The sequence below is a fragment of the Lithobates pipiens genome, unplaced genomic scaffold, assembly GCF_037356315.1.
Source record: "Lithobates pipiens isolate NorthernLeopardFrog02 unplaced genomic scaffold, aLitPip1_a1.2 Scaffold_23, whole genome shotgun sequence".
NCBI classification, from domain to species: domain Eukaryota; kingdom Metazoa; phylum Chordata; class Amphibia; order Anura; family Ranidae; genus Lithobates; species Lithobates pipiens.
This window is the reverse complement of record NW_027507785.1, coordinates 40,209,935-40,229,018: the sequence shown is the minus strand read 5'-3', so window position 1 is coordinate 40,229,018 and position 19,084 is coordinate 40,209,935. Positions and strand designations below refer to the sequence as shown.

Below are 19,084 nucleotides of genomic sequence, written 5' to 3'. Positions count from 1 at the left end.
TAGATTGTAATCTCCATGAGCGGGGCCCTACTATTCCTTCTGTATTGAACTGTATTGTAATTTTACTGTCCCCTTTATATTGTCAAGCACTGTGCAAACTGTTGGCGCTATATAAATACCATATAATAATAATAGTAATAATGTAGATCTAAGGTCACAGCTTTGAGCTACATATGAATAAAATAGTAACTGCCAGGGGCGTTGCTAGGTGGCAAAAAAAACAGGGGCTTCAGCCCAAAATCCGAACCCAGGGGGGTGGCGTGTGTTACCTACCTGACGTGCACTGACCTAGCTGACACACACTGACCTTCCTGACCTATGCTGATCTTCCTGACCCACACTAACCTACCTGACCCACAATGACCTACCTGACCCACACTGACCATTACACTAACCTACCTGACCTACCTGACACACACTGACCTTCCTACCTGACATACACTGACCTACCTGACACACACTGACCATTACACTCACCTACCTGACATGCACTGACCTACCTGACATACCCTGACCTATCTGACCCACACCGAGCTACCTGGCAAATGAAGTTCAATGTAGAAAAATTTAAAATAATGCATTTAGGTGGCAAAAATATGAATGCAATCTATACACTGGGGGGGGGGGGGGAGAACCTCTGGGGGAGTTTAGGATGGAAAAGGACCTGCGGGTTCTAGTAGATGATAGGCTCAGCAATGGCATACGATGCCAAGCTGATGCTAACAAAGCAAACAGAATATTGGCATGCATTAAAAAGGGGATTAACTCCAGAGATAAAACGATAATTCTCCCGCTTTACAAGACTCTGGTCCGGCTGCACCTGGAGTATGCTGTCCAGTTCTGGGCACCAGTCCTCAGGAAGGATGTGCTGGAAATGCAGCGAGTACAAAGAAGGGCAACAAAGTTGATAAAGGGTCTGGAGGATATTAGTTATGAGGAAAGGTTGCGACCACTGAACTTATTCTCTCTGGAGAAGAGACGCTTGAGAGAGGATATGATTTCAATATACAAATACCGTACTGGTGACCCCACAATAGGGATAAAACTTTATCGCAGAAGAGAGTTTAACAAGACTCGTGGCCACTCATTAAAATTAGAAGAAAAGAGGTTTAACCTTAATTACGTAGAGGGCTCTTTACTGTAAGAGCGGCAAGAATGTGGAATTCCCTTCCACAGGCGGTGGTCTCAGCGGGGGGCATCGATAGTTTAAAAAAACTATTAGATAAGCACCTGAACGAGCGCAACATACAGGGATATACAATGTAATACTGACATATAATCACACACATAGGTTGGACTTGATGGACTTGTGTCTTTTTTCAACCTCACCTACTATGTACGTATGTAACTATGTAACCTGACATACACTGACCTACCTGACCCACATTGACCTACCTGACCCACACTGACATACCTAACATAAACTGATCTACCTGAACCACAGTTATTTACCTGACATACACTGACCCGCACTGACATGATAAACTGTCCTACCTGACCACCAGACTTCAGGTGACGTGATCGCCTCCTGCAGCTCAGCCGTAGTGTGCGGTGCGCCTGTAGAGTAGACAGCAGTCACTCCAGGCAGCCAGAGCCATGATGAGAAGAGAGGAGAGGAGAGCTGCCTGCCCGAGCGCCGAGTGGGGATCTTCTGACAGTGGCGCGGCAGCCGCATTGTAATTCCTGCCTTCCGGAGCCTGCAACGCCTATGATGGACGTCACACGTCCCTCGGTCCCAGCATTGGACCAGTGGGACGTCCATCATAGGTGCTGCCGGCTCCAGAGGGCTGGACCTGCTATGTCACTCAGCCACGCTTGGATCAGACCGTTCCCGGCTCGTTGGCGGTGCTCGGGGCTAATAACAAAACTGTGCATGCCCGAGACCCGGGGTTTTTTGGGGACCCACTCGGGGCTCTAGCCATCGTCAGCAAAAGCCCCCCCCCGCCGATGCCACTGGTAACTGCTAAGAAACAAATGGGGTTTGATTTACTAAAACTGGAGAGTGATAAATGTGGTGCAGCTCTGCATAGTAACCAATCAGCTTCCAGGTTTTATTGTCAAAACTGAACAAGCTGAAGTTACTCATTTATGTTTTTGGTTGTAACGTGACAAAATTTGGAAAATTTGAAGGGGTATGAATACTTTTTCAAAGGACTGCATAGTTCTGCTTTAAGAGGCACACTGTATTGCATTCATATCTTTACTGGTTTTGGCTGAGAATGGCAGAAATAAGGGTCAGGCAGAGTGTGTGAATGGAAATATTTTACCCATTGTCTGGGGGTACAAGAAAGAGAGGTGAGTAAAACTGGGAAGTCGCGTGGCTGGTACACACCGCCGTCTGATGAGTCATCGAGGTGACACCAAGGTCACTTTCTCACCAGTCTGCTTAACAGGCTTAAAGTCAATCGTACTTTATAACTGACAAAAACAGGGCACAAGGATGGGGAGAGCACACATGGATTGCCTGGTAATACGGCTACGCTTTATTTCACTTCATCTGATTTTTGTCTTATTTACCAAAGCTTGGATGTAACAGGTAAGATCACGCTAATAATAAATGCCTACCACACACATTACAATCTGATTGTACAATCTCCTACTATGTAGCACAAGGGCATGCCTGATCGGAAACAAATTGATTGATTAGTGCCGGTAGGTCCTCATATTATATTATTTTGGTAAATCTTAAGTTTATCGTACAATGGTTGTATGGTCAGATTTTACCGTGTATGGAGACCCAATAGGGCTGTATCCAAAGTACAAAGCATGTAATCTGAGAAGAGTTTGAAGTGGTTGTACACCCTGTACATCCACTTGTACCTACAGGTAAGCTTATATTAAGGCTTACCTGTAGGTGCTGGAAATAACTCCCGAACCTCCACAGTTTAGGAGACATTTACAAAAAAGCCGTGTACCAATGACTACGGCGCATTGTGCACTTTAGAAAGGGCACATTGTGCTGTTTCTAATAGGGGTCATGCCATGACTGGCAGCACCCATGCGCATGCATGGGAGTGATGTCACCCGACTCCGGGCCAGTCACAGAGCCGGAGTTCTTGGCCCCGGAATGAAGAGGGGTGAAGATGGACGCTCCCTGCTAGTGGGGACAGCGGTGACATCGCAGGCTTCGGTTTCAGGTAAGTGACACATAATGGGCTACTATGCGATGCATAGTAGCCCATTATGCTTTGCCTTTGCAGAGAATTAAAGAGGAAGTAAAAACTACCAGGGTTTGCTTCCTATTTAAAGTATAACTAAAGGCAAAACTTTTTTTTTTTTTTTTTAGTTTTGAATAGAGTGGAGAGGGATTAGAATCCCTGACAGTTTTTTTTGCTGTCTGTGTCCTTGTTAGGGAGATCCCCCCTCTCTTACCATTATCATTGTAAGTAAAGGAAAATCTAAAATTTTGTGGTGATCTTCTAATAGGGACAACTAGTTCTGGTGACCTGGGGGTCCCCAAGAAATTCCCTTAATTTGAAGGGATCTCCTCCCACTTCCTGTTTGGCTATGGGACAGAAAGTGATGGGAAGTCTCTGTAATGGGACACAGATGGCAAAAACAAAAATCTGACAGGGGTTATAACCCGCCCTTACTCTATCCAAAATAGAAAAAAAAAAGTTTTGCATATAGTTTTACTTTAACCACTTCAGCTCCAGAAGATTTACCCCCCCCCCTTTAATGACCAGCCCATTTTTTGCGACACGGCACTGCGTTATTTTAACTGACAATTGCGAGGTCGTGCGACGATCTACCCAAATAAAATTGTCATCCTTTTTTTCCTACAAATAGAGCTTTTTTTGGTAGTATTTGATCACCCCTGCGTTTTTTTTTTTTTTTTTTTGCGCTTTGCTTTTGTTGTTTACAAAAGCAGATCCCCATTCTGCCTCTGTACTAGGCGATCGCGGGTCACCTGTGGACATCGAGTTCGCCTGACCCGCAGGCATGCTCCTGCAGTGTGGAGCGAGAGCACCCGCCTGCTGTCACGCCTGTGCGAGCCGATGTACAGCTATGGCGATTTGCGCAGGAGAAGCAACCATATAACAACGCCGGCTGGTCGGCTAGTGGTTAAAACAGTATTATCATAATTTTAACTGGGCTAAGCTGGGCATAGATGGGTCAGTTTTTTTGTTTAACCAGGGGATAGAACAAAAAACTTCCCTGAATTCCCCGTCCACACATTCCAGGTGGATGGGGAAATCACTCCCACTGAAATATTGTATTCTGACAGCAGAGAGACTTCTCCGCCATCAGAACACACTAGAGCTGCACAATTAATCGTTAAAAAATCGTGATCTCGATTCACCCCCTCTGATGATCTCTCCTGCAGAGGTTGCCCATTCTTTCATATAAACAAGTATTAAAGGGATTGTAAAGTGAATTTATTTTATTTTTTTAAATAACAAACATGTTATACTTACCTCCACTGTGCAGCTCGTTTTGCACAGAGTGGCCCCGAACCTGCTCTTCTGGGGTCCCTCGGCAGCTGTCTCAGCTTCCCTCCTGCAGATGCTTCTCACGTTCATGCGAGCTCCCTCGCATGGTGAGAAGCATCTGCGGGCGCGCTCCCGTGATACAGCCGGTGGCTATAGCCGCTCTCTGTATCACACGGCCCGCCCCCCCGGCGCTCCGCGTCTGTAGATGTGATTGACAGCAGAGCGAGCCAATGGCTGCGCTGCTTTCCATCCATCCACTCCAGCCAATCAGCGGCCAGGCTGAACGGTGGAAAGGGCGTCGGGGGCGAGCGCGGGACTTTCGAGGGGTGATGTAAGTAAAACGGGGGGGCTGGGGGCCAGGGCTGGTGCAAGGATTTTTGACACCCTAGGCGAAACCTAATTTTGCCGCCCCCCCCCCCCCGGCTCAACCCCCGATCCCAACCCCATTGCCCTGCCCATGTACACCCCACCTTTTTAATGAGGGGACCAGACCACACCAGAGGTTTTTGTGTGTGTAAGGGATGCATTTTGTGTTTCGGTGTCTGTGTGTGACTGTAAGGGATGCCCATCAATGCCACTTCACCAATGCCAATCAATGCAGCCTCACCTGTGCCCAACAAATTCAGGCAGTTTCACCAGCGCCCATCAAACGTAGCCTCACCTATACCCATCAAATACAGCCTCACTCACCTTTGCCCATTAATGCCAATTCACCTGTGCCCATCAAACACAGTGACACCCATGCCCATTAATGCTCCTTCACCTGTGCCCCTCAAATAGTTTCATATGTGCCCATCAAATAGTCTCACCTGAGTCCATCAAATACAGTCTCAGCTGTGCCAATCAATGCTGCTTCACCACTGCCAATGCAGCCTCACGGGGGGGGGGGGGGGGGGCTCGGTACATACTTGGCATTTTGGCAAATCAGTGAATATAAATACATATACACACATAACATTTGCAAATTGCATGTCATTGTCAATATATACAATATCGTTATTATCTAAGACAGCAACAGTGTTTACTCACCACACACTAGGTGATGGTATTGGGCTCAGCAAACTTGTATCTAAGGACATGAACCTGTCTAAAATTCATGTGTACGCCTGTACGTGCCTCTGTCTGTGCCTCTTCCAGGCTCTGCCAGGCGCCATGCTATGCTCTCCACTCCAGTGTGACACGGCCAGTCCAGGAGAGCGTCTTCGGGGGAGGGGGGTGTAGTCGTTAGACACACGCAGGGGCGGACTGACAACTGATGGGGCCCCCGGGCAATAGAAGATCATGGGGCCCCCTGCGTCCCAAGCCACTCCTGCGCAGGGTGACATGGGGGGCGGGAGCACAGCACAGAGGGGGACACTGTGGGTGGGAGAGCACACAATGGGACACTGGGGAGGGGGAAAGCACACAGGGGGACACTGGGGGGGGCACACAGGGGGACACTGTGGCGGGTGGGGAGCACACAGGGGGACACTGTGGGGGGGTAGGGAGCACACAAGGAGACCCTGGGAGGGAGGGAGGGCACAGGGGGACACTGGGGGGGAACACACAGGAGAACACTGTGGGGGGGACACAGGGGAACACTGGGGACACACACATGGGTACACGGGGGGGACACACAGGGGTACACTGGGGGGAGCACACAGGGGAACACTGGGGGGAAGAACACAGTGAGACACTGTGGGGGGGGGGGAGAGCAGACAGGGGGACGGAGCACACAGGGGGACACTGGAGGGGGGCACGGGGGGAGAGCACACAGGGGAACACGCAGGGGAACACGCAGGGGGGAGCACACAGGGGAACACGGGGGGGGGAACACAGTGAGACACACGGGGGGGGGGAAGAGCACACAGGGGGGACACAAAGGGGAACACTGGGGGGACACCCACAGGGGAATGCTGAGGAGGGGACACACAGGGGGGGCACACAGGGGAACACTGGGGGGGACACACAGGGGAACACTGGGGGGGACACACAGGGGAACACTGGGGGGGACACACAGGGGAACACTGGGGGGGACACACAGGGGAACCCTGGGGGGGGACACACACTGGGGGGACACACAGGGGAACACACAGGCAGGGGAACACTGGGGGACACACACACTGGGGGGGCACACAGGGGAACACTGGGGGGGACACACAGGGGAACACTGGGGGGACACACAGGGGAACCCTGGGGGGGACACACACTGGGGGGACACACAGGGGAACACACAGGCAGGGGAACACTGGGGGACACACACACTGGGGGGGCACACAGGGGAACACTGGGAGAGCAAACAGGGGGGGTAGTGTGGGGAGGGGGGAGAGCTCACTGAAGTCTGGCCCAGGCCCCATTGCAGTGCCCCCTCCCTCCGATGGCGGCCCTCCAGAAAAAAAAATTAAGTTTCACTAACCATGGTCACCCGATGCCTGTAAGAATGCCGCTAACGGCGCGCTGCTCCTCGCCGGCCCCTCCTCTCTTCTCGTCTGTCCTAGGTGATGTAGTGTACAGTGCATGCACCTGTGACGGACGGGAGGGAAGGAGGGGCCGGCGGGAAGCAGCGCGCTGTTAGCGGTATTATGACAGACGCTTTAAGGGGCCTCTCGTTGGGCCGGCCACGGGCCCCTAATGGGTCCGGGCGCTCGGACGGCGACCGAATGACCGATGGGTCAGTCCGCCGCACACACGTCAGAGCGCAGAGCGTGGGATTGGCTAGTGCTGCTGGACACATGTCACTATTACTCAGAACTATCTCCGCTCTGAGTCAGAGCGCAGAGTGGAGAGCGGGCTGGGGGGTGGGATGGCCGCTGCAAACTTGTCAGGGGGGGGGGGATGTGCTGGACAGTGCGGACACATATTATGTCACTGATGTGTCAGCGCGGAGACCGGGGGGTGGGGCCGGAGACCGGGGACCTGGGGCGCTGCTTCACACATGTCAGAGGCTCTGAGCGGCTGCCTGGTGTATAGTGCAAGCTCTATGGACAGTGCGGGAGTAGGATAACCAGCGGCCGGCGGGCGCCCTAGGTGGCAGTGCGCCCTAGGCGGCTGCCTAGTCCGCCTAGTGGTAGCACCGGCCCTGCTGGGGGCGCAGGCACTGTCAGATGTTTTTTCACCTTAATGCATAGAATGAATTAAGGTGAAAAAACATTTACCTTTACAACCCCTTTAACTTGCAACATTGGAACTAAGCTTCCTTCTTAGATCAAAGGGATAGAACTTCTGTGTAAATAAATAATTTGGGCAGTCTGCCAAGTTTTCAATGCAAGGTTTAAATGCAGGAAGTTTAACCACTTAAAGTCTAAATCTTTTTCTGACGCTTGTTTCTTAAGTTAAAATCAACATTTTTTGCTAGAAAATTACCTGGAACCCCCAAACATTATATATATTTTAGCAGAGACCCTAGGGAATAAAATGGCAGTTGCTGCAATACTTTATATCACCCTGTATTTGCCCAGCAGTCTTCCAAATGCAATTTTTTCGGAAATTCACTTAAATGAATAAAAAAAAACAAAAAAAAGAACAGTAAAGTTAGCCCAATTTTTTTTTGTTATAATGTGAAAGATAATACTGCGCTGTTACGCCGCGAGAATTGTGAGAGAATCATGATCTATCTTCTAAGAAAAAAAATCGTGATTCGCATTTTAGCCAGAATTGTGCAGCTCTAGAACACACTGATCAGTGCTGCCATCGCTGATTCAGCTGTATTTATCTGACAGGGTGGTTGTGCAAAATTCAGTCGGCAGGTTGATTTCTGTACAACCATGCATGATTTGAAATTTGGCTAGTTCCTGCTGAACCGACCACATTTCGATCCATGTATGGCCGTCTTTATGTTCAAATTATAAAAAAAAATGAACATGGAGATTACAATGGAAAAGGAAATAAACTTGTCTCTAGAATTGAGACAGAGTAGTCTTCATGTACTATTCAATAAAAATCTTACATTATCATAAAAACGTATTGCATAAAAGTCTTTTAATTTGGGAGGGAAATGAAAAGGTGTCTAACACTAAGCAGGGATATGTAGGAAATACAAAGGGACAGGGCAAATGAAAGAAATGAGAGGGGGAATCTATCCTTCCAAATAGTTCTAAGTCCTTGTACACACGGTCAGACATTCTGACAACCAAATCCGTTGGATTTTGTCCGACGGATTTTGTCCGAAACCATTGCATACACACGGTCGGACAAAGTTGTCGGAAAATCCGATTGTACATAATGTGATGACGTTATTTCGTTATGACGGGACTACGTTCAGGCTAGTAGCCAATAGCTTTGGTCTAGGAATTTGATCTTAGCATGTGTGGCACTTTGTCCATCAGAGTAAGCTACACATGATCGGAGTATGTCCGATCGGAGCATTTTGTTGGAAAATTTTACGGACAAGTTGGAAAACTTGGTCTGTCGGATACTCCGACGGAAACAGTCTGATGGAGACCACACACAGTCGGATTATCTGACAAAACGGTCCGATAGGACACATTCCGTCGGAATCTCCGACCGTGTGTACAAGGGCTTAGGATTACGTTTGTTCTAAAGAGAGACCTCGCTCTGTTAAACTAAAATCTATAGTATCGAATAAAAAATACACATAAAAATATAAACCTCACAAATATGTCAATCCAATGTATAAATAATAAAAAAAATTTTTTTAAATTAAAGACGTGCTCTGTGTTTTTAATTCCATCTATAAGTGAAAGGAAAAAGTGCCACCAAACAAAGGAAAGTCTTGCCTCTTTGCCACCAGAGTGCACCGCACTCACCGGAAGGATTTGACCCCCTTTTTTCAAGTTTCAGACATCGCTTGGGTATAAATCTCTATGTTTATCCATTCTGTTCTCTCATTCCCCACTGGCGTTCCGAACGGTTATTTAGCCTCTGTGTGGATAGCGGTGCTCCTGTGCCTTTAAGACTTTCTGTGTAAAATTCCCTCTCCACAAATAAGGATAGAGGAATTTCTCATAGTAACTACTACTATGCTAACCACATAGAGGCTAAAATAACCATTCAGACACTGGTGGGGAACAAGAGAACACAACAGATAAACACAAAGATTTATACCCAAGCTATTTTAGACCCTTACTTTGAAAAAGGGGGTCAATTCCTTCTGGTGAGTGCGGTGTGAGCCGGTGGGGAAGACGCAACACTTTCCTTCGTTTTGTGGCACTTTTTCCTTTCACTTATGGATGGAATTACTGGAAAAAGGGCACATGTTTTATGGACTTTAATTAAAAAAAAAAATTTTTTTATTATTTATGCATTGGATTGGCATTTATAAGGTTTATGTTTTTATGTGTATTTAGCACTCAACACTATTAACTTTAGTTTTACAGAGCGTGATCTCTATCCAGAACTGATTTAGAGCTTCTTCTTTAGCTTTAAGATGTGCAGCTCGCATTCACATACATTTAAATATATATATATATATATATATATATATATATATATATATATATATATATATATATATATATATATAACATTGTTTGTTTTTATTCATCACGTGTTTTTGCGTGGGTGTTATTTGAGATTTGAATTTAGGATTAGGTTGGTTTTATAGAATCAGAGAGGTAGATAAAAAGTAGGGGAAACAAAAAATCATTCATTGGGGACCAGATTAGATGTCTTCATGGTGTCATTTTAATGGGCAGTTCATTTTTTGAAGAAAATTGTGTGGACCATATTGGTAAAAAAAAAAAAAAAAAAAAACTATGGTAGGCAGAAGGTGGGGGATTTTCAAAAATGTGCTATTACTTTTTTTGCAGCTGCAAATATGTGTACACATATTTTGAATTGATTAGTAGAATATTTCTGTGGCTTTTGGTTCAGCAATGCTACATATCGGTCCTTGTGTAAAAGAGAACCCAATTTGTATCTGCGGAAATATTTTTTCTTAGTTATTTTTATCCTCTTTGTATTATTACTTTAACCACTATTTTTTAACAATAAGACAGTAAGTAATGTACACTTCTGGGCAATTATTTGTCTTAAAAAAAATGGTGTGAATTTTTAGAAACTTGTCTCTTACAATTTACTACCAGGAAAATCCATCCATGGAACTGATTTTTTTTTCTTGGCTTTCTGTCATACAGATTATCATTTTGCACATCCATTTTTCCTTTGGTAATATGACTGTTCACAATACTCGTGCTGCATATATATGTCTCCTGTTACCTGTAAGCATATTGTGCAAACCTATGCCTTCCTTGGTGGAGAAAGATGTTAGCGTTTATGGAATTATCTACATACAAGGAAGTGGAAGAACAATTCTTGTTTGTATTTTGCTGAAATATAAGGATTATTCTTATCATGTTCCAATCACTATGCATGTGATCAGATTACTTTTTCTCTTAACTCAAGCATTCAACAAGCTGGATATTTTCTGCTTGACCACAGCTGGTCATCATATCATTCATCAATGCTAAATTTTTGCCAACAATTCTTAAATTATCTGAAGTGCTTACAACCATGCCTCCATTAATGACTGGACTAAGAACAATTCCAATAGGATCATTTTTTGGATGATTTTAAGCAAACATTCTACTTTCTAGAACTCAGGAGCACTTAAACGTCTAAACAAAGATGAATCAGACAACTTTTTAATGAAAGGTAAAGTAACTTTTATTTTAAGTAACAGATAAAAAAAACGGATTAAAAAAATTAATTATGATAAAATTGTACATCAATATTTTCAGTAATAATGAAAATAACATTTCTATGATATATATTTTTTACATTTGATAGTTAACATTAGATGTACATTTTGAAAAACATTTTCTCTAATAAATTTTATATCATCTATAACTACATGTGGATTAGATAAAGATGTGCATTTCTTCATATTTCACTGGCATATAATTGGGCATTAAAAGTGAATATATCATTAATTTATTGACATTTGCTTTGTAGCATGAAAAATCTCTGTTCCTTTAGTAAATCAGCCTCATGGAATATCTAAGTTTCCCATAAATCGAGCCAATCTGGGTTGAGTAAATGCTTCAAAAACCTGTGAGAACACAATGGAACAGGCTAGGTAAAAAAAAAAAAGCTTGTCAAAATGAAACTGTATTCATACTTTTTTATTATTATTATTAAATTGGATATGCAATGTTCACAATTTGGTGTCCTCAGTTCCTCACAATGGCGATTCAAATATAAAAGTTTCACTTTAGTCACAATGACCCTGATTTACTAAATGAGTAGAGTGTGGTGGCTTTCAAAGTGAAATTTTTAACATTTGTAATGTAAAAGTGAATGAGATGAAACAAAGTTAGAAATCCCCTTCGCAAAGAATACCTATTAATGTGGAAGGAAATAAAAAAAAAAAGGTTGCTCACACATAATTGTGTAATTAAAATCAGAAAAACTTCAATTTATTTGTTAAGCTAAGTAAAAATTAATTTTGAAAAGTTGAGTGAAAATTAATTTTGAAAAGTGAACATGCTCTACTTCTTTGGTAAGTCAATACTATAGGGTACTTTAATATCCTGTGTAAAAAAACAAAGGCTAAATCATAGGCGCTAATTAGAAAACTGATTGTTTTGTTCCTCTGTCTTGTGCCAGAGCTTGAAATAGCCACACACAATCATGCTGATTTAGCAAAGCATTTGAGAATGTTCACAGAATAAAAGGTATGAATATTCATTTTAACTTTCCAATTATCTGTGGATGAAATAAGTAAATAGGGATTTCTCTTCCTATGACTGGATAATTGAATATTCTCAAATCATTTTTATTATCTGATTGCACAATCTGCTAAAGTTAGGCTAAATTTTACAAATATGAAAATATCTTAAAATTAAAACTTATTCGATAATCCTAAAAGAAGTGATTGTTGCATGGGTGACCACCTTTACAATACACTTCGGTCTAAAGAAAGACATTTCAGCTTATTCCGTTGCTGTTTTAAAGAATCTTATTCACGTATTATGAATGCAGTGGATTGCATGTGCACTTACACAACTGTAATTTATATTATAACATGTAGCCAGCTTAACTTGAATGATAAAACTGCTATATATAGGTACAGATACAAAATGATTTACTGAAATCATTGAAGAAGATTACTTAAGGTAATTATATCTAACTCTATCTAGTCTTAAACCTGAATAGATGTAACAAATAGATTTAGTTAATGTGTTATTTACATTTTATTTATTTGGGTTAATTTACTAAAGAAGAGGCTGTTCATTTAGAGAAATAAATTTACTGGCTTTAGTAAATAAGGTGAAGCTGAGCTCTTGGCAAACACCATATCTTTTAGTAGATTGACTCCACTGACCTATAAAAGAAATCATTTTACAAGTAACTAAATTACATATAATATACTGCAATACTGTACAGACAAGGCTTTTTGATAACCAGGTAAAACAGTCCAAAAATAGATCTTTAATGGCACTGTTTATTTCCAGTGTAGGTGCTGGTACTTTCCACACTAGCGCTCATGGTTGGCATGGTTAAACTAGCAGTAGACAATAATGAACGGCAAGAATGCAATAGTCTTGGCAAGGCAAGTTGTGCCCGGCGTCTGAAGCCAACATCCAGGAGAGCATAGATGAGCGGGTTGGTGCAGCTGTTGGCAAAGGCAAGGGCAGATGCAACATGCAGTCCTTGCTCTATAGCCACCCATGCTGAACAGGGTATGTATGCAACAAGCCTATCCATCAGCAACAAAGTGTTCAGGGTGTTATAGGGAAGCCAAGAAAAGCAGTAAGCTCCAACAAGGCAAGTCACAATACGTAACCAGCTGTGCCGACTCCGGGGTCTCCCCTTCCTGGATAACTTGTTTACCTGCCTGCCAAAATAGTTCCACAGGTACTTGGCCATGCGACAGTAGGAAAAAACCATCACAGAAAATGGAAACACAAATGTCAGGAAAATTACTGCAATCCGAAAGCATAAAATGACGGTTGAGTCATCAGAGTCCATGCAAACGAAGGTCTCGGCGTCAACGTCCCGAGTCTTTAGTGATGGGCATCCAACAAGGATTGACACAGCCCAGATCACACAGCAAGCCCCGATGGAGCAGGATCGTGTCCGCAGTGGGTGCACCTTTGTTCCCTTTATCACCGCAACATAACGGTCAATGCTCATGATGGCCATGAGAAGAGAACTGGCACAACGGGTGACGGCCATGGCAAACCCACTGGCTTGACATAGGAACGTTCCAAAGATCCAGTATCTTTCTTGTGCCACTGAGGATATCCAGAAAGGAAGGGTGAGGACAAAGGTCAGGTCAGAGACAGCAAGATTCAGAATGAAGGTGTCCGCTCGTCGCGAGGTGCGCCTGGACACCACCATGATCACCACTATATTGCCTATTAGTCCAATCACAAAAAACACAGAGTACAGGGTAGAGAGGATCCAGCGGGCATGAGGCAACTCCTTAGGATGGCAAGGCTCGTTCTCATTCTCATAATAAAATGTTGAGTAGTCCTCCACTGGAGGCTCTGTGGCCATTGTGACAGGGAGTAAAAAAACAGTGGCTGGGTGCCACCATGTATAGCTAGGTATTTATATGTGTTCTGCCTAAATGTATTTCTGCTTTGCCTTCCTGTATTTACACACACCCATCATCTATACCTGAAGGGAGGGCACATCACTAATCATACCAAATGCACAAAAATGGCCAGCAAGTCAGGAACATACAGGAATTTTATGGAAGTTTGAAAGTTTAGTGTCAGAGCAGCACACTGTGTTGATTGAATCAAGTTAAGAGGAAAAAACCTAACCTGAACCTGAAATTAGGTCATTTTAAAAATATTGGTGAGGGTACAAAACAACAAAGTCTAGGGGAGGCAGGAAAAATGTATGTGCATATATATATATATACATATATATATATATATATATATATATATATATATATATATATATATATATATATATATACACAGTATACAGCAGGGATGGCCAATGTTCCTTGATTTTTATATTTATATTTAGATAAAATCAAGGAAGGAAAATTATATTAATATTAATTTTTTTCTTTATTTTAAAGATTTAGTATATGCCCAAGCTCAATGTAAAGTAACATTTACCAGAGTCAACAAAAAAATTGTCATTGTTTGGACATTTCTAAACTGAAGAAAATGAAAACATGTTTATTCACTTACTTGTTCACTTACTTGTTATTCACTCACTTAAATAATTGACTAAAATTGTCATTGTTTGGACATTTCTAAACTGAAGAAAATGAAAATGTGTTATTCGCATCCTTATTGAAGTTTAGTAAGCCTGAATATGTAGTGTTTAGATTATTTTTATTGTTTAATGCTAAATTCTACAAGTTACGTTTTTTTCTTCCATTCTCTACACTGAACTACATTGTCGGAGTTGTATTATTAAAGGTAAATTAACCCTCAATGAGAATTCTATGGTTCTCTAAAAGTGTGGCCAACATCCCAATATTACTTGTTTTGGAAATCCCAAATTACATATATATATATATATATATATATATATATATATATATATATATATATATATATATATAGTGTGTGTGATTAAAAGGGCATTGATGGCCAAAGTAAAATTAAAACGTGTTATTCACATCCTTATCATCCTTATTGAAGTTTAGTAAGCCTGAATGTGTAGTGTTTAGATTACTTTTTTTGTTTACTGATAAATTCTACAAATTACGTTTTTTTTTTTCCGTTCCCTGCACTGAACTACATTGTTGGAGTTGTAAGACTATAAATGAATCATAACGCAAAATCATACTAACCACAGTTTTTTTTTTTTTGTTTTTTACGTTTTTATTTTCATCTGTTCTGATTTGGAAAATGATGGCAATGACATGTAATGCACAGAAATGATTCCAGCATTATAAAGCATAGCTGCAAGCAGGGTGACTTACTAAAGAAGTAGAAGCTGTTCTTAATTGTAAATAAGGTTAATATGTGTTAATATATAGGGTGAACCATTAAATACCCAATGAAAGAAAAATATATATTTTTTAATCCAGCATATGATTGGTTGATTCAGCATCGTTGTATTTACTAAGCTTTGTGAATATTCAATTTGCAAAGTGAACAGTGGCAAATCCTTCAGTAAATCAACCCCAATGTAATGCAAGATCACAGTGTTGCAGAACAGTCCTCCTTAACCTCCCTGGCGGTATGATTATTTCAGATTTTTGGTGCTGAAATCGGTACAATTATTTTGCATGGAAATTTGCCATTTTATATTGTAGTCCTTTAACTCTTAGGAATAACTCACTTAAAGTGGGATTCCACCCTAAAGTGGAACCTCCGCTGATCGGATCCCTCCCCCCCTCCGGTGTCACAATTGACACCTTTCAGGGGGGAGGGGGGTGGAGATACCTGTCAAAGACAGGTATTTTCACCCACTTCCGGGCATAGACTCCCATGGGAGTCTACGCCATTTCCTGCCCTGCCGCGCTGTCTGCTAGGACACACACGGGTCCCAGTGACAGCGCGGAGATTTCCTATTGCACGGCGCGGCTCGCGCATGCACAGTAGGGAGCCGGGAAGTGAAGCTGATTCGCTTCACTTCCTGATTCCCTCACCTAGAATGGTGGCGGCAGCAGCCGAGAGCCGAGCGATCGATCGGCCTCGGCTGCCGGCATCGCTGGAACCCGGGACAGGTGAGTGTCCATTTATTAAAAGTCAGCAGCTGTAGTATTTATAGCTGCTGGCTTTTAATATTTTTTTTTTTGGTGGAATCCCTCTTTAAATCTGCCCAAACCAGAGTCTAGTAGACATCCCGGGTATGATAAAATTTGAAAAAGAAAATCATAAATTAAAATATAATAAATAAAGAATTATACCAAATAATATAATAATAATAATAATAATAATAATAATAATAATAATAATAAAAATTATTCAATAATGTATTCAAATCAAAAACACTGAAATTTGCTCAGTTGCAGAATTGTCACTGTCATTACTTTTCAGTATTTGATGACGAATTTCCCCAGAAATCAGTATCGCTCAATTCTGCGAGTGATTCTAATTTATTATCGCTGTTTTCTAACTGGTCTAAAACCACTTTTGATGTAAAGGGAGAGTTTTGGTTGCTATGGACAATCTCCAGTTTCCAGGCAGAAAGACAAGTTTTTATAATATAAAACTACAAACCAGGGCACTGGGCAGACCACTAGGGACAAAAGGGATGTGAATTAATTACATACAGTAATGTATTCTGTAAGATTACATTATACTGTATGTAATGTGTGTGTTTTACTTTTTGAATTTGGCGCCGTTCTCCGTCCCTGTGCGTCGCAACTTGTTTTTGTCAATTTGGATAGAGTAAGGGAGGGTTATAACCCATCAGATTTTTTTTCCCGCCATTTTTGTCCCATTGCGGAGATTTCCCATTACTTACTGACTCATAAACAAACAGGAAGTGAGAGGAAATCCCTGCAAATCAAGGGAATGTCTTGGGGACCCCCAGGTCACCAGAACTAGTGTCACCATTGGAAGATTCCCCCTCTGTTTTCTGGGGACAACCCAAAATTTGGGATTTTCTTTTACTATCACGTTTGTTGAGAACACTAAACAAGACAAATAGAGAGGGGAATTCTCTCTAAAGGGGACATAGCAATAAAATCTGAATAAAATCTGACAGGTGTTCTAATCCCTCTGCACTCTATCCAAAAGAAAAAAAAAAATTTTGCCTTTAGTTTTACTTTAACCACTCCCTTTCTTGTACCTATATACACCTTATGGGCCCAAAAATGTTTTACATTTCCACTGTAGACCTATTTATTGGGGCGATAACTTTGTCAATACTTAAGATCACAACGTAATACATATTTTTGGGGAGGGGGACAAGACTTTTTTTTGCCAGCATAGTCTACAATTTTATTTTAAATTTCCTATGAAATCTATTTACAAAAAAACATAAAAATGAATAAAGCATTTATTCTCTTTTGACCAGTTTAAGTTTTCTGGTACAAAGACATGGTTAAGTCACTTGCAAATGAAAAAAAATAATTTTGTTCTAATTTTCCAACAAAACAAATGAAAATAAATAATGGTAAAAATTAGAAATTGGCATCCTAACAAGTTTATTTCATTTTAGCATCTCTTATGTTAAAAATACTCAATTGTTGGTGGTGGTTCTGTTATCCTGACTGGGTGTCATACGACATCCAGCAGGATAACATGCCCCTGCGCGCCCTATGGGGCACGCTGTGCAGCGATCTGAGGTGCTGTGTGTTTTTTTCCAGACATTTTTTCCAGACATTTTTCCAGACATATAAGCCTATGTTGACCCCCCATAATAGGTGGTCAATGCTCTTATCATAAGAGCAGTTTATTTTCTATTTTTTTATAACCTTTCTGAACTGTCGTTTAAAGGAGTTGTAATGTCTCGTGATTTTCACCTTAAAGTGGAGTTCTCACTGTTAAACTTTTTTTTTTTTAGGATGCATATGTTTTGTTTCTAAGGCCGCGTACACACGGGCGGACTGTCTGACGGACTTGGTCCGCTGAAACGTGTTTCAGCGGACAATCCGCTCGTGTGTGGGCTTCAGCGGACTTTTTCAGCGGACAGTCTGGCGGACTAAGTCTTTCGGAATTTCCGTAATATTGTCCGTCCAAACTTGGTTTCAGCGGACAGTCCGCTCGTGTGTAGGCAAGTTGGACGGACTAAGTATGGAGCATGCTCAGAAAGGATTTACACGGCCGAAGGTTGCATTGCAGTGTATTGGACGTCGTATTTCTAGTCCCGTCGTACGTGCCGTATACGTCATCGCGCAAGCTTTCAGCGGACTATCTGTTTGTCGTGTGTGGTCAAATCCGTTCATTCAAAAGTAGGACGCACTGTCTGTCGGATTGTCTGACGGACTTAGTTGGACGGATAGTCCGCCCGTGTGTACGCGGCCTAAGGCTTATTTATAGCACTTACGTTTGTGTGCTTAATCGGCGCTCGATTGCCGATATCATAGAGGAATATTGTCAGAAACCATGAACCAGACCGAGACAGAAGTACAATTAAATCACACTTGTTTATTAATAAAAAATAAAAAGGTAAACAGAGTAAGCGTAGTCAAAGCATAGCCAGAGTCCAGTAACCGAATCGAGTAGTCAGCCAGGCCAGAGTTCAGTAACCAATCGGGTAATCAGCCAGGCCAGAAGTCAGGGATCCAAGTAGAGGAACAGCAATCAGGATAAGGAGCCAGAAGGGATGTCAGCAAGCAAGTCTTTAAAAAGGAACGCAGGAGATGGTTTCTTGTGATGTGACCAAGGCGAAGGCAGAGATGAAGTGAGCTGGACAGCTTTTAGTAGGCAGGTCAGACGAGCAGGATCAGGAACAGCTGGGTAACTGTGAGAGAGATGAGAGCTGACAATTAGCCGACAGCTGAGCAGTCAGCCCAGAGAAGGAAGAGCTAAGCCAGCCCTGACAGTACCCCCTCCTCTCCCTCGGAGGGCTTCTGGGCTTGAGGGGAAAACATCTATGGAAATCGTGAAGGAGGGCAGGGGCATGTACGTCCGAGGATGAAACTCAGCAGTGTTCCTTCGGACTGTACCCCTTCCAATGCACCAGGTACTGTATGCGCCCACAGAACCTACGGGAGTCGACAATGGATTGTACCTCATATTCCTCATGGTTCTCAACCTGTATAGGGTGAGGACGTGGCACCGAGGTGGTAAATCGGTTCCAGACCAACGGTTTCAATAAGGAGACATGAAACACAT

General features: G+C 42.7%; 1 protein-coding gene across 1 annotated transcript; it reads right to left on the bottom strand.

Moving 5' to 3' along the window:
* Window positions 1–11,044: 11,044 nt before the first annotated feature.
* Window positions 11,045–14,054, bottom strand: LOC143927393 (putative G-protein coupled receptor 25). Its single transcript, XM_077451446.1, has one exon. The coding sequence runs from the start codon at window positions 13,872–13,874 to the stop codon at window positions 12,804–12,806; it is 1,071 nt and encodes a 356-aa protein (XP_077307572.1). The 5' UTR covers window positions 13,875–14,054; the 3' UTR covers window positions 11,045–12,803.
* Window positions 14,055–19,084: the final 5,030 nt, after the last annotated feature.